This window comes from Odontesthes bonariensis, chromosome 1, assembly GCF_027942865.1.
Source record: "Odontesthes bonariensis isolate fOdoBon6 chromosome 1, fOdoBon6.hap1, whole genome shotgun sequence".
Lineage (NCBI taxonomy): Eukaryota > Metazoa > Chordata > Actinopteri > Atheriniformes > Atherinopsidae > Odontesthes > Odontesthes bonariensis.
This window is the reverse complement of record NC_134506.1, coordinates 20,260,580-20,277,446: the sequence shown is the minus strand read 5'-3', so window position 1 is coordinate 20,277,446 and position 16,867 is coordinate 20,260,580. Positions and strand designations below refer to the sequence as shown.

Here is a 16,867-nt window from a genome sequence, read left to right as displayed (position 1 = left end):
GTCTGGCTTAAGAATCCTGCATGTACACCCTGGATGAAGTGTTTTGATAGACCCCAGAATGCTGTGACATGTAAAAACGTAATCCAGGTTTGTGAGCATACAGCAAAGAGTGTTTTCGATACAATTCTAAAGAATCCTCAAATAATGAGGTGATGTGTATGATTTACTGTATTTTTTTCTCTGAACATTTCAAACACATTTTCAACATCTAGAAGAAAGACATAAATTGGTATAATATCTAACTTTCTAACCAAGAATTTCGTGAACCATAGCTAGATCTGATGTTTCTGGTTACTTTGTTGTCAACATAATTCCAGTAAAGTCACTTTGTCTGAAACTAAAATAACAAATCGCAGCCAGTCCTTTTTACTAATAGAGTATTAAACACTAATGCAATTTAAGCTAAGTGTATTCTAAAACTTATTTTAGAGCAGCTTTTTAATGTAAAACCGCGATTGTCCTCGTTACAGACGTGTTGCGCTATGGATACTAGATTCACTCCCGGTTAGCTAATTAACAATAGCGGCCCACATAATAGCAAACATTAAACTTTTAAATTGAAATTTTAGTCAGGAATTGTTGTTTGTTTGTCTTTGTGGAGACGAACTCGTGGTTAAAACTTTCTTTGGCTCTCGACGTGAGAAACCACACGATGGGTTATCAAACACTGGGCTGGTTTGCTTTCTGTTTGTGTGCGTGTTCTTTTCCAATATCACTTGCTGTAAGCTGACACCAAAAACTTGCAGGCGTGTGCAGGAGGGTTTGTTTTAACTCTCCCCGTGTTACACTGTTGTATACTTACATGTGGCGAACCTGAGGGGCGATGAACATCTGGTTGTGAGTGATGTGTGCGTGTGTACGTGAGGAGAAGACGCTGTGAAGAAAGTCGTCTCTCATGAGGAAGGACGTCTTTGGAGGAATCTTGCAGTAACTTTTAGGTGAGTGCACTTTCTTTTCTTTCTTTCTTTTTGTTCATTACAGAGATAATTGGCAATACTGACTGCGATTGTCATGTAAAATCTGTCTCTCTCCATAATAAAGACAATTGTATTTTCTTACCAGTGTTCGAAAGAGGCAATTTCTTAAGGATTTTGTTGAAATGTAGGTAATTTTTCTTTTTGACATGGAAAACTCAAGACTTTCGCAATTCAAAATAACTATGTCTAAATGGCATAATAATCAATTTGCGAAAAGTTTTCCAAAGAATTTCCCTGAGATGTGGCCTTTCGGTGTGTTTTTCTTGTTTAGTTTTGCCACTTTTCAATCTATATCCTTTTAATTTACATTTCGTACAGCTTTATCAGAAAATTAGTAATTGTGTTGCTTGTTCAGAGCATTTGGCTGAATGTGAGATTTGTGAAAAATGTTTTTACATAAGTATAGAAATGTCATGGAGTTACATCAATGGACAGATTGTTCTGCAGCACTCATATTTCAACTTTATTTACCTTAAAGCCCTCGGTGGAAGATTTCTTTTTTCAACCCTGGACCTCGACTTGTATTTTATTGGGTTTTACTGCTGTTGAAGAAGACAAGTGTCCACTGTTCTGAGAGCATGAACAGCAGCAGGCGATAGACCTCTCCATCCTGTGTTGATACGGAGTTTATTTAGTCTAGAGGCAAGTGATGGGAAGCCGTGGGGCGAGAGAGCACAGCTATAAGTGAAACCTGCACCTCAGCTATGCAGTAATATCAGAATCAGAATCAGAATCGCTTTTTATTGCCAGGTATGTGGACACACACGAGGAATTTGACTCCGGTTACACCTCACCCTCTTTAGTGCAACAATTACAAAAAAATAGACAAAAAAATAGACATAGAAAAAGATTAAATCAGAAGTGCAAATTGGTGCATGGTGCAAGGATGAAACACTGAAGTCCGGTTTTAGCTGTTTAACACAGAGACAGCCTGAGGGAAGAAACTGTTCCTGTGTCTTGTTGTTTTGGCGTACAGAGTTCTGTAGCGCCTTGCAGAAGGGAGGAGTTTAAAAAGTTTGTGTCCAGGGTGTGATGGGTCTGCAGAGATGTAACCTGCCCGTTTCCTGACTCTGGACAGGTACAGATCCTGGATGGAGGGCAGGCTGACACCATTAATCTTCTCTGCAGACCTTATTGTCTGTTGCAGTCTGTTTTTTTCCTGTTTGGTGGTTGATCCGAACCAAACGGTGATGGATGAACAGAGAACAGACTGAACAATGGCGGTGTAAAACTGGATCAGCAGCTCCTTAGGTAGGTTGAGCTTCCTGAGCTGCCGCAGGAAGTACAACCTCTGCTGTGCCTTTTTGATGGTAGTGACTGTGTTGGTCTCCCACTTCATCTCATATCCATTCAATAACTATTGTTTGTGCACTGCTGTTACATGACCTCTTTTGAAATGTTACAATCCCAAAACAGACATCTGAGGCAGCTGATAGAGAAAGTTACTGCTACCAGCAGCGCTGTTGGACGTTCTTGAAGTTATAAATCTTAATATTTTATGAATAGTTTTTTCAAACATTTGACACACGCAGAGAATGATGACTTTGCCCAAGCCTTTAGGTTACACTGAAACCTAATTCAACCTTCTGCTGAAGTCTGCGGAAACGCATTCAGTATGTCACTGAAGAGATCAGTCATTCAGTTTCCTACTTCTGTTTTTTTTTTTTTTTCGTTGATAAATATGAGAGCTGTGTCTGCCATGTTAGGAGGCAGAATTTTGTTAACTAGTTGTGAAGTGAATTGTTTGCCAGACACAAACTCTCCTTCTTTGGAGACGCCTCTGCTGAAGGCCACATGCACCCAAATCATCAATCACTCTGTCATCTTACACACACACTGCACATGTTCAGCTATTTAAGCCAATTCTTCTCCTCAAAACCTTTTGCATGCATCTTTTAGGTGGGCTGGTGTGTAATTTCAGCAGTTTTCCACCCAATGGCAGGTTAGACATGCAAAGATGCTGGATTCGTACAACAATTAAAGGCTGTGAAATGCAACTGAAGCAAATCTTATTTTAGGAGCATTCATGGTTGGACAAAGTAAATGAGGTGGAATAGACATTCTGATACATGCATGGACCTGTGTGTTTGTGTGTGTGTGTGCGTGCTTGGGCACCAGTGTGCGTGCTTACAGATGTGGACAGTCAGCTCTGCCGGAGTATAAAGACTGCTAGTGTCTGAGAGTTGGGCCTGTGGGTGACCTTTGCCTTGCCTTCCCAGCAGAGCCATCCTGTAGCAGACGTGTGAATATTGCACCTGGATGTTTTGCTAAAGATGGGCTCTCATGGCCTGTTGCTCAACCTGTAAACCAACCTCAAACTTGGCAGGCTGTGCCCTCAACATACACCTTGTAAACTCTTCATGCAGACCTGTCCCGCGTCTGCATGATGTGTGTACAAAAGACCCTTTTCCCTATGTCCTGCAAGAACAGCATTTCTTCATCCTTATATTCATCTCGCACAACCTGAAGGCAGAATTCACAGACATACTTACATTGACATACATTACAGTTCACCTCTGCCTTACTTCCTCTGTAATCACGGTGCAGACCAACTTTATAGCAAAGTATGTGCAGAACTTGTAATGATTACCTGCAATATACTACAGGTTGTATATCACAGAAATGCTGGTGGTGGCATCCAGATGCCATTCTGGGTATACAGTTAAATAGTCAAAATTACCTCTATGTCACTTATGAAACACTTTTTATTGACTCCAGTGGAAAATGTCAAGGGGTATGTAAGATGGGAAGAGGAATTATTACAGACTTTGGAAAAGTTAGTTGTGATTAAATGAGAATCAAGGTCTAAAGACGGTTCACATAAAACTGCATTAGATGTTTCAATCCATGTGTTCCTGTTGTGTTGCTTCATATAGGCTTTAAATGCAGGCAACCAAGTGAAAATATAAAATATAGACATCTTCACAAAAGCTGTCATTTTGTAAAGTAAAAAAAGGAATGAAAAAGCCACAGAAGTGCAGCATGAAGTTCTTACTTTTTGGTGCCTTTTGTGGTTTAAACTAAGCATTTCAGGATTGGGTATTCCTTGAATTTACATCTTGCATTCTGTGAAGCTTGGGTTGGAAGGTCAGGGTGGCTGTCAGATCTCGTTTTCATATGGAATGGTCATGCGCTCAATTCTAAGTCTAGAGAATATGAACACCCCTATTATGGTTGTCACTTGCCACGGTGTCCCATTTCCCAAGCAGCTTTCCTCCTGACTATTTTACAAAATTAAAAGTCTTTGTTAGAGATTATTAATTTGAGCTGCTTGCTCTTGTGCCACATTCAAACTGTTTGTATGAACGCAGCCATTTTGGCAATGCAGCAGATCTGGCTTCACAGGCTGCTGGGTTGTCTGCATACATTTGGTGACCATGACCAGTGTTTGTTTCTGGTAAGGAAACTGGACAGACCAGGTCATATTTAAAGTCACACAAGCAACTAATTCAACACCTCCCAACCATCCCTTTGTGTTGTTTTTACACATGGCTGTTAGTCTGGAGATCTGTTTAGGCTTGTTACTTCAAAATAAAAATGTATAAGTCGTTCATTTGGCCTTTTGTGACTTCCCTGTATTACTCAGCAGGCCCGGTGACCCACTGCATATGTTGTCGTCTTAATTCCTGCTGATTAGCTGTGAGTATGACAGTCAGAGCATGTTTCTGCATGGGACTGAGCTTTATGATGGAACCTGCTCTGGGAACAGGACAAATGAGCCATGCAGCAGTACCAGGAGACTGGCTCAGGGCGATGGCTGTACATCTTATTAAACACAAGCTGTCTGCAGTTAGTCAGTTTAATCCCTTTGATTAATGGTTGTGTGTATAGTATGGTTTGATTGTAAATATAAGGCCTGTACATTGAGGGCAGTGTTGCAGCCACTGTGGTTGGTCTCAACATCTATTATTGTTTTTGTTGGTGCTGAGTGGATCTCCATTTTCCACACCAAAGAACCTACGATATGCATCTTGTGAATGTGATATCACCTGACAGTCAGGAGAGAATTTCTTATGATTTGGCGTAAACATCACTTTGAATCAGAGATGAACTGATTAGAATTTTTTTTCGACAGGACAAGTTGCTATAACCATGGCTTTTTAGTTAGATAGTTATAAGCCATAGCTTAAGAATTCCTATGGTAATTATCTCAATGTTTTTATACAAAAGTCTAATAATGACATTTACATCTAAAAGTAAATGGTCACTTTCTCTGTGACATCATAATGTTTTTTACCTCTTTTGGCACATTATTCAGTGCCATAACTTAGGATCAGAAGGAGAGATTGTGACTATATTTCATATTTGGTTGGAGGCTGAATTGATTACACTTCTCATGGGTGTATCCTCATCTTGAAACTGTGGCGTTTCCAACAACTACTGACACAACCATATAGGTACGACCCATAATGGCAACCTATAAAGTACTGCCCTCATCAGGAGGCCAATACAGCTTATATTAGCATTTTCACATCTGAGCATACGTCACTCTCACAAAATCCTAATATGGATGAAAGGGGGATGGTTGGATGGTGCGCTTAGGAACACTGCTTCCTCCTGAACTATAGCCACCTCTGTAGCTCAGTAGAGCGGTTTACAGCCAATTGGTATTTGTTTCGATTCCTTTGCTTTCGCATTCCACATGTTCACATTTCCTTGGACAAGACACTGAACCCCACTTTGTCTCCAATATAATCATCTGCATTTGAGTGTGTGTAAAGAAAAAGCACTGAGGCTCTGTGCACATGAACATTAGTATTTTGATAACTGGAGATTTGTATCAGTTTCCCACACTGCCCTCACATTTAAAAAACATTAAAAAATAAATAAATTAAAAATTCCACCTGTGATGTTTATGTGTAGACTGGAAAGCACAAAGTTTTAGCTTGCAGTGTCAGATTGTGCACCATAACTTCTCTATATGACATTAGAACATGTGCCTGTGTCCCCTTTGTTTACATAACAATGGGAGATGCCAGTAAGATATTGCCTGTATGGACAATGTACTAATTTAAGCACATTTTAGGTGTTTGCGCATAAATTTACAGTTATTCTGGAAATGTATTAAAGAATTTAGGCATCTGAGCGTGCTACAGAGTTCACTGCTACATATTCAAACACAGAACCAGCTGCCAATGTTTTTGACGTGACTTGATCGTACTTCAAGTTGTCTAAATTAGAATTGAAATCATGTAAAACAAATTGAATCTGATTCAATATATGTGGTCCACCAGAGTCTGTCAAAGACCAACTGGAGGGGAAAGCATGGACGGCGAAGTAGGAACAATGACCGCCAGCCTCGACAGTCCTCTCAGACACTTGACTGGGCTTGGGATGAGCTGTCTTCTCTCTCCAAAGTACAAACACTCTGGGCCGGGCCTCGCCAGTCCTCAGGAGTACAACCAGTGGTTGCCTTACCGCCACGATGCCAGCCTACTGCCGATGAAGGAAGATCTGTCCCTCTGGCTCAACACCATGATGGGTGAGACGTTTTTTAAGAGAAGATGTGCGTTTAAATCTGTTTCACAACAGTAAAATGTTTTATCTCCAGTTCTTGTTTGTCGTTAATAAAAAAGACTTGATAACTTTTATTTTTAAGAAAATAAAAAATCGCAAATAAATCTAAGCGGTGCCTCAACACAAAGGCACATAAATCTACTTATTATCTCAAATCCCCGAAAATCCCTCTCCATGCCGAGATGTTTCTTTCCACATGTCTGTATTATGAGAGAAAACATAAAGAATCTGCCCATGTCTCAACCTGTTGAAAGATGTTTGTAAAGGGATTCAGACATGATGAATTTCTGACTAATGCCCCAAAACAAAGGAAAACGTAACATATGTCCAAACAGGTTGTGGACCAGTAAAAGTGATTTATTTGAAAGCCCAAAGTGTATATCATTAGCTTAAGTTGCAGACAGTAGTTCAAAGGAACATTGTGTTGTCTTTACTCTGCCAATTTTGAGATCACAGTTACAAAAGATCACAGTTCAAATCTTCTGTACAGAGTATGTTTGCATTTTCAGAACTCTGCATCCGTCTTCTAATTTGTTGCCCATAGAAGCTGATAAGTTTAAAAGCCAATACAGTAAAGATGGGTAAAATTAGAATTTCTTGAAATAGTTTCACAGCTAAAACCCTTTGTGGTTTCAGCTTTTTAAATCTCTGCTCAACTGCAGAACATTAAAGGTACTAAAATGTAGTGGACCAGCATGGTATTTCAAAGAGTAAACCTAATTTTTCCAATTACCCACGACATTAAGAACTGACCTGTGAAGTTAATAACACTTACCATCTTTGTACCATCCAGTGATCTGCTTGTTTACTATGGGTTCTTGCATATGTGATTGTGTAACTTTTACTTTTGCCCACTTAAACATCCCCCATGGCACTCCCCAATAGCAGGGGTCTCCCCCCTAGCGACTATGCACCCCACCACAAGAACATAACAAAGTCCAAGGTGTTGACTCATTCTTATCATTGGCACTGGAGGCACTGGAACAAACCCAATCCACAGAGGCCTCACTCATAAACCCGCAGCACCTAAAGGTATGCTGCCAATATCCCAGCGCCAGACGAAACAACAACTTCTGAGGTCATGTATCCATGACCTGATGGCTCAAAGGTGTTTTGCAGCATTTGAGCAACTTTCAGGCAGCTGTAGCTCAGGAGATGGAGTGGTTAGACATCAAATTGAAAGTTGCTGGATTGATCTCCAACATTCTCATTCATATTAATCCCACAATAACCCTTAATGTGTTTCTTACTTATAAATGGCTTTGAATGAAACTTTTAGCAGGAGGAACGTAATTTAAAAATCTTCACAATATCAGGCAAATAGTTTTAATGCGATGGCTGATCAGTGAATATTTCTGTAACTTAGTGTGTGTGTGTGTGTATTTTTCTCAGGTGTGAACCTCACAGCAAACACTCTAATGGAGAGGTTGGATAATGGCGTTCTCCTCTGTCAGCTGGCACAGCTGCTCCAAGAGAAGATGATCCATGCCAACAATGGCAAGGTGCTGCACCAGCATAAATGCAACTACAAAAAAAAACATTTCAAACCGTTTTAATCGTTTATAAGTCCACGTTTGGGCACAGATTTTCTGCCCTCTCTCTGCAAGTATGTCTGCGATCAGACATACTGCTGCTTTCACATATTTCCTGTTACATAGCTGATTTGAACCCCTCCTTCTTGCTCTCAATTTGCTGCTGTTCGCTTGCCAAAACTTCTGGCCTTAGATGTTAATTAACCAGTTGACGACCCAATGACAGTGGACTTTGGGTTTAAACCACATGCTGCACATTCACTGAATAGCAAGTCCCTGGCTTGATCCCCAGCAGCTTAGACTTTTATTGCATACCTGCCTGACCGCCAAATAGCAGGGGAATGATGTGCAGGTGTTAGACTTCCTCTCCCAGAGATGTAGCGACAGGAAGGTGACGTTGTTTTACTCACATTAGCTCACCATAGAGCGTAGGGTGCAATAGACATAATCCGCTTTACTGTATGTGGCTCTACAGGCATTATAAAAAAAAATGGTGCATACAGTATCAAGGTACAGGAGCAAGGCAAAACAACATACTGATCAAATATGCCAGTGAGCAGAGAATCTGTGTGAGAATTATGAGGGAAAACATTAATACTTTTATGAAAATCAGAAAAATCTCATTGGAAATCGTGCTGACACATTCACAGTCAACGATGTCCTTCAATCAAGAGGAAAAATTAATTTACAAAAATAAAACAGCAATAAACACACCATAGTAATGATTTTATTGAACCAAATCAGAAAATAATAAAACAAACACTATGGATAAAACTACTAAAATTAATTTTATTAACATATTAAATTAGCTATTTGATGTCATGGTCATAAAAATTATCAAAATTAGTGGAACTGAAAGGAACTCATGAAGACGTGAGTTTTTAGAGTTAGTGTTGAAAAGTTATCAGTTTCTACCCAGGTGTCAACTGTAGGACAGGAGCACAAGTGAAAACCAGGTCAGGTCTGAGACTGTCTGGTTGTGCATTAGTTCTCGACATCTTTTACCAAGCCACACCTTGCAACAGTTGTGTTTTGACAAGATTTTTTTTTCCTATTTTGTTTTCCATAATCACAACAAATGTGCAGCACAATGGAAGATGTCTCAGCTAGTTCTAGAGGGCTTGCATTTAGACACTGATGTAATTCCAAAGATGGTGCGTATTTTATGTCTTCATACAGATTGATAAACCCGCTTTAATCCAGTAATGAGTTACTTTAGGATTTAGTGAACATGTTTCCACTGCAGACTCACTAACTCACTGGGTATTTGCTTCTTGAACACAATCACAGCCCTTTGTAAGAAGAGCGATCCACTGGCGAGCTGATGCAATATCTGGATCATTTTTTGCCCGAGACAACACAGCCAACTTCCTCTACTGGTGTCGAAAGATTGGCGTTGATGAGGCTTACCTTTTTGAGTCTGAGGATTTAGGTGAGTTGAGACCGGAGATTGTGCTTTACATTATAGAGTCAAAGAGCTCAGATTTTTTTTTTCCTACTGTCAAAAAAGGCATTCAAACAAAGGCCAATAAGCTTTAAGTCTGAAACAGTATTCTGTCAACTGTGGCTTAATTATTGGGTTGGAATGCCATGTCCTTATTTCTTCTTTATTCTGTCCACTACTCTTCAAGAACCTTTTTTTCCACTTTCTACTTCCGTTTTGTCTACACATTGACTCAATATACTGTGTCAACATATTTGTCAAAAAAATACAACACATTATGCTGTATAAAACACATTTGTTTCAGTTTAGGAAATTATTTCAAACTCCATTACTTCTGTTTGTTGTTTTACTTTCTATTTACCTTCATTTGTTCTAACTTTACTGCTAAAACTACAAGTGCCTTTAGAGTAAGAATGCTCCAATGAATGTTCCCTGAATCTGAGTGGCTCACAGCAGGAGAATTTGATTAAATTTCAGTTTGTATCATTTTGCAATCTGATTGGATTTATTTAAGTTACTATAAAAGTTATAGTTGTGTTTAAAAACAGAATTTGTGCATCACAAAGATCACACTGGATGGGACGGTGCCATTGGTGCCATCACTGATTGCTTATATGCAAACTTTGTGTCTCTGAGCAGAATACTTTCAGTATGGGTGCTGCTATGGTTTAGCCTAGCAAGCCAGACCCGTACAGCAAAAAGCTGTACATAGCCCCGGAGCAAATTCCATTTGCGGCCGCTAGGGGCGTCTAGATTTCTAGGCTAGCTATGGTTCTGTATCATGCTCTTCTTTATGTACTTCTTACTTGGGCATGTCCAAGCAAGGCAGCAGATCCGTGAGAATGATAATATGCTGGTAAATCCTCAACAACAATAGCCTCCCCCCACCTGTCAGAGTAATCTGTATAACATCACTTTTTTGGTGGATTTGCCGAATACAGATCTGTTTATAAAAGTCAATAAAGGATGTAGCATGTCATAGTTGTCATTTTGACTTTTTCGATCAGACCTAAGTGTGTAGACCCCCACCCAAGACTACCCCCACTACCCACCTTAAATGAAACGATTTTAGAAAGGCTGATTTGTTGATGAAGCTCAAGTTCTTAGCTGTAAATTCCTGCTCACATTTAAAGATAGAAAGAAGAATGGAGATGGGATACTCCCTGAAACCTCCCCTCTCTGTTCAGGCAGCAGCTCCCGTTTTCTTTTGTCAAAGACAAAGTTTATCTCCGGAAACATCTTTCCTTTCAGATAAGTGACTTTTTTTCCCCCCTGCCCCTCCACCCTCTTTGTTTGTTCGCCATGCACCTACTGTGCGAAGTCCTCCACAAGCAACCTCGGGAAGTGTGTCTGTGCCTGATGGAGCTGGGACGGATTGCAGCCAGGTAAACAGAAATGAGCAACATTTCCTCTCATAATGCAGCTCCTAAAGATCTCAGTGCAGTTGTCTTAATTTAGCAGAGTGTTTTATTTGCTTTAAAAGTACCTTGTCAAACATCTCAAAACTATTCAGGTCAATTGGCAGCAGGTCTATGACATTACTGGGTATAAAAAGAGGATCCCAGAGAGGCTGGATCTTTCTGTAAAAGACTGTTGTAAATAAAATGGTAAATATTTAAACTATTTAAAAATACTGTTTTTAACGTAAAATTAAGCAGAATACAAGGCTGAAAATAAGCATTGGATGCTTCTGAATTGGCTCATGAAAACTTCTAAGTTAAAACTCTAACATGCAGAAAAAAGACAAACAAAAACAAGATTCATAGATGCTCATCTATTAATCTGATATGGACTGAAGTGAAGTGTCCCCTGTTCTGACAATACCAGCAAGGGAATCAAACCATAATCTGCACATATTAGAACAGCAGTGGCTCTGTAGTTAAAGAGTCTGGGAGCTTAAACTGACCTACCTACAATGCAGAGGAAGACTGAACAGTTGAGCCATTTAAATCAGAACAGGTCTTACAATTGAACTTTACAAGGAACACATCTGTTACTTCCTGGTTGGGTTTAGCCAATAACCTCACTCGGTTAGGTTTAAAAATGATCATGGTTAGATTTACATATTTTTTTTACACACGACATTTCCATCATTTTTACAACTTATATGCAGCTGCTCTCACGACCACAAGTGGTCACATTCTACCAGTGTATTTATGGATCATTTTGGCCTACATGAACAACCGGCCCATGGTGGCATATTTGGGCAGAAGTCAGACTCTGAAATCCCAAATCAAGAATGGAGGGATATTTTGATTTTAAATCCACAGTATGTGGTCTCTTCAGCACCCAAATGCTTACAGATTGTTAGTTGTTTTTCCTTCTTAACAATTTCATTATCTCCATTCATTATTTATATTATTCACCCATTGCATCTTGTTTATTAACTGTGTATGCATTACTTTTAGCTACTTGTCGCATTTTTCCTTACTCTGCTTTTCACTCTTAACAGCAACATGCATTCTTTTTGTTTGGTTCAAATGGTAGTTTCAGGTTATTGTACCCCTGTGTGGTTTTTTTCTACTGTGTAATTTTGAGTGGGTTTATCAGGAGAAATGTGTTTTTTGTTAAACCTCACTTTCAGGTATGGAGTGGAGCCACCAGGGCTGGTGAAGTTGGAAAGAGAGATAGAGAGGGAGGAGGAGGGGTGCCTATCTCCATCACCCCTGCTCTCCTTTTTTCCACCCACATCATTGTATTCACCATCACAATCTCCTCCCCTCCCCCCAGGCCACTGTCCTCCTCCTTCACCTCCTCCTCCACCTGCTCCTCTCACTCAGAACACAACCTGTCTGCCTGAACCCCTCGCTGCCTCCCTCGCGTCTGATCTTCCATCAGCCACAACAAACCCGGTGCCCACATGCTCTTCCCCTCCTCTGCCCTCCCTCTCAGCCTCTAACCCTTGTACAACCACAGCCTCAACACAAACACCTTTGTTCTCTTCATCCTCCACCACCAACACATCTGCTTCAGCTCTACCGTCTGCACCTTCACCGAGTCAAACTCTGGTATCCACTGCCAAAGTCTGCCCCACCACAATAAAAAAAAACACTCCTGCAGCTGCACCAACCACCACCTCTCCACCCGCAACAGTGACTTCTCGTTCATCCAACAAATCCAAAACCCGGAGGAGCACAAGCACCAGCATCTTGGATGATATTGTGCGTATATTATTCCCTGTGACTTTTCACTCATTGAAATGGAATTATTGTACGACTGACCTAAGTTCTTTGTCTTATTTCTTTTAGGTGAGAAACATTGTTGAAAATCCCCCCTGCAGCTGTCCGACCAGATTCCCTGTTGAGAAGCAACCTAAAGGCTGCTACCGTGTCGGGGATAAAGTTCTGTATATACGAGTAAGAATCCTTCTGCTCGCTTTGTCTCCCCTGAATTATTTATCTATTCTGTCAATAAACCACACACCACGTGTGGGCCACCACCTCATCACTAAAATCGTGCACACCAACAAGAAAAGATTTTCCACATGATACATGCAGGGATTACATTTCACGCCAAAACATAATGAACAATTTAGTATAATATACTTTCCAGAATACAATATTTCTTCTTAATCCACTGGTTAGATTATTCTAGTTTGTTGTTCTATGTCATATTAAACTAGTAAAGTGATTGAAAGCCACTCTTATGTAAACATAGACGAGTGGGATGGCGAATGTAACTTGAAGATTATAAACCCAACCTAATGACTCACACAATGAGGATGCATCATAGACGCACATAAAATGTTGAGGTGAGAAAGCCCTCAGGTTATTCATCAACAGTTGAGTCAGCAACAAGTCCTGTGTGTCAGAGTGACTGATTTGCAATCATTCTTTGCCTTTCAGCCTCCCTCATACATGGTCCATCCGTATGCATTTGTACGGAGGCACAAGGAACGGGAGGCTGGGTTGCTTGGCAACCAATAGTCCTGGATAAGACTGGGCTTGACAGTGATTGTATTCAGGACATAGACCTTCAGCAGAGAGTACAAACGTTGAGGAAAAACAAACACGTCTCTCTGTGGATGATTCTGCAAAGACGTGACCCCCAGTGAGCAGTTTTTAAATGGCAGCCCACTCGGGAGTCAAAGTCCATCTGTGAGGGGAAGGTTTTAAACATGAGAAGGGTTTTATTTCACTGGCCCTATATATCCATCAACACAAAGAAAAAATATGAGAATTTCACTGCAAATAGTACTGAATATAATTTCTAAGGACACAATTCTCTGTTAATGTAAGAATAGAGCTGAAATGGCTTTGAAAACAGGCATGATTTAATAGATATTTAGCAATTTTGGTCATTAGCTGAAATTCATGAAAGGCTTTGCAAATTGTACAAAAAAAATAAATAAGTAAAACCCTCATTTATTCTACACTCCCTTAACTGGCTAATAATGCTGTCAGCATTAGTTTGATACAGCTAAATTTTGCCTGACAGATGCATATTTTCACTGCCCATTTAGGGAATAATAAACCCCTTCAAGTCACAGAACACCTGTTTCACCACCACAGACTTGTCTGTAACATGGAAGCACGTGTCTGAGCACCACATCAAAGACACCTGAGGCAAAGAAGACAAAGATTTAAATATGGAGAGCTAAAGATGGATCTTTGGATTGTTTTTATTCTAATATTTAAAGGATTTTATTTTCTCCATTTCGACTGTCTTGCTTGTTGTGTTCATCTTCTCTATGGAGTCCTGCAGATACAGTGTCTAACCGTAACTGTTTCTGGTTGTCAGTTTCCAGCCATAATTACCAGTTTATAGTCACAACTTGCACTGCACCATTCCATTTTTCTCCTCGTAGCTGACAAACAAGTACACCTCAGCTGTTTGAATAGAGCGATGCAGTCCATCGACCCTCACACCATCCATTACCTTGAAGCTCACCCACGTCTACACGTGAGCAGGAAAACATGCCCTAAACTTCAATTACCATATACGATGATAACCCTGGTGAGGAGAGCTCACTACTCAATGTGTACAGACCTTTTTAAAGAGCAGATACTATTGATTACCGAGACAAAGTCATTAGCGAGGGGTTTAATCAGACAGCTTGTTAATGAGCAGCTGAGCATGACCGCCCCTCCTCACATGTCAACTTTACACCCAACCCTCCCTAACCCCCTACCCCCATCTACCCCCCTTCTCTATTCCCTCCGGAGGCCATTCAATCATTCTGGCCCTGGAGTGCTTTGCCATTCTTTGGTGTTGAAAAAGAGGAACGCTTTTCATTATTTCTGTGCCCAATTAGGCTCTCCTTCAGCTTTGTATCAGGGATAGGGTAGAACTGTGGCCATGGACGGAAAAGATATTCAATCATTCAACAGTATTAAGTAAAAATCTTTTCTGTTTTTCATGGCACCCACAATGAAAGAAACCGTATTTTGAAGATGATAAAGCTGAGTAAAATCATCAAAATAGGGAAGATTTTTTTTTCTGCCTTCAGCCGAGCATTTTAGTGCTGAATCTCTTCATCTTCTTTTATTCTCAAGTGTTCTTGGGCAAGACATTAACTCAGTAAGCTCTCTGGTCTTTTATATGTGGCTTACTTTGACCACTGACCTTAAAAAGGAAGGGGAGCATTAGAAATAATTAACAAAGAGTTTATCAAAAATTTATAAAATTACTGCTGATCACACTCCATTTTATGAAATCTCCATAAAGTAATCATGTGCTAAACAAAATTAAGAAACTGCATGATTGTTGTGAAATGTCAGTATGCTTACACGCTGGTAATGCAAGTGCTAATGAGCTTGTATGTGCTTATTGCAAATAGGATTGTATTTAACATGTTTACAAGAGTCTGGTCATTAGTCATTCACTACTTTCCATCTTGTTAGAACAAGCATAGGATCTCCATCTGAAAGCAACAATGTTCACTATGTTCCCTATCTATGATTGCCATGTTAGCGTGCCAAAACTGCCAATTATTGTAATTTAGGTTAAGCTGTGCCTCAGCCTAAGTTGTGTGGGGAATTTTGTCGAAAACTACTGTAAAATATTTTGTAAATGTATAATTATGAATGTATTTTAATCCTGACGGTAACTTTGGTATCAACACGTTCCCACTCCCTACCCGTCGCGGCACATTGGGTTCACCTTTAGCATAATTTTTCCCTGTGCTGGGTGTGAGTGAGTGTCTTTTAATCAGTGGCAAAACCTGCATTCCAGGTTGGAGTGGGAGTGAAGGGGCAACTTGCAGAACATTCAGCCAGAAAACTCAGGTTTAAATTACCGAAGTTGCAACAACTGTCATTGTTACAGTTTTGTTTTTAAGCTGCTGTTTGGTTAGGTTAAGGTAAGGTTTAGGATAATGTCATGGTTTAGGTTGAATTTACTTTTACTCTTTTACTGTGATTGTTTGACAGCACACTTCTTCCTCATGCAACTATCGTCACCTCCATTTTCTGGGTTACCATAGTCACGTGCTCTGTGACAGTGGCAGCCATTATTGTTGAAAAGTGTTGCCAAAGGTGCACCTTTAAGTGATGAGTGATGAGTAAGAGCCTGTAATGATATGTAATATGTATATCATCTAATCAATGATGTTTCCCATAGATGTTCAGGAGTTCAGGAGCAGGATCACACCTCAAACAGCCTCCTTCCTGTTGTAACTATAAATGCCCATCTGCCCTGCTTACCTGTTCTGTCTTGTTTTTTTGTGCCCAACCCTCATCCTGGTTAACGCATTTGATAGACAAATATGTGCATCTCGTTGAAGATGTGGCCCCTGCTTACGAACTTACACCTTATCAGGAAAGCTCACAGAGGTCGGGACCTCTTGTGCAAGAGAAACCAGTTACAGTTAAAGAGAGAAAGCAAGAGTGAGATATTACTGTCCCCTCTAATTCTGCTCGCATTGCCATTTTAATGGCAGCACTGAGTGTACTTTAAAACAGCATCAAACGCGGTGGTTGTGGCTAAAGCCTGCCTCCTACTGGCAAGTGATTCCTCCTCTCAAGAATGCTCATGCATCTTTCAGCAGGAGAGGAATAAGAGAATCAATGGAAATGCCAGGGGAGGACACATGGGAATCCAGACGGTAGTTTATGGGCTGCAGATATAGCACACTTTGTATGGAGACCTGACAGAGAAGGGGCACAAACAGAAATAAAGGAGGTCTGCCTGAAAAAGAGGGTTTGCTTAGGATATTTCACTGCAGAATGTCTGTTTTTTTTTTTCTTTGACTATCAGTTTAGTATTTTGGTAGACAAAATGTAGCCCTCATTGAAAATTATTCTGGTGTATAAAGCACAGAATAGTCAAATAAGAATCATGTTGAAGGATTAATGAGAGTTAAGGTTGTTACTTATTTTTTAAATAAGTCCTCAATTTTTATCAGCTGCTACATGAATCCAACATCCTGATTTAAACGAGACACAATTTAAGAATAA

The 16,867-nt window shown here is 40.1% G+C and overlaps 1 protein-coding gene across 1 annotated transcript in view; it reads left to right on the top strand.

Moving 5' to 3' along the window:
• The first annotated feature begins 802 nt into the window (after window positions 1–802).
• The window catches only part of gas2b (growth arrest-specific 2b), an 18,889-nt gene continuing 2,824 nt past the window's right edge, over window positions 803–16,867 (top strand). Inside the window, exons 1-7 of the mRNA XM_075456149.1 lie at window positions 803–938; window positions 6,212–6,459; window positions 7,887–7,996; window positions 9,317–9,458; window positions 10,792–10,855; window positions 12,055–12,631; window positions 12,719–12,826. Coding sequence (XP_075312264.1) covers window positions 6,243–6,459; window positions 7,887–7,996; window positions 9,317–9,458; window positions 10,792–10,855; window positions 12,055–12,631; window positions 12,719–12,826 — 1,218 coding nt within the window. The 5' untranslated portion in view covers window positions 803–938; window positions 6,212–6,242. The remainder of the gene's footprint in view (window positions 939–6,211; window positions 6,460–7,886; window positions 7,997–9,316; window positions 9,459–10,791; window positions 10,856–12,054; window positions 12,632–12,718; window positions 12,827–16,867) is intronic.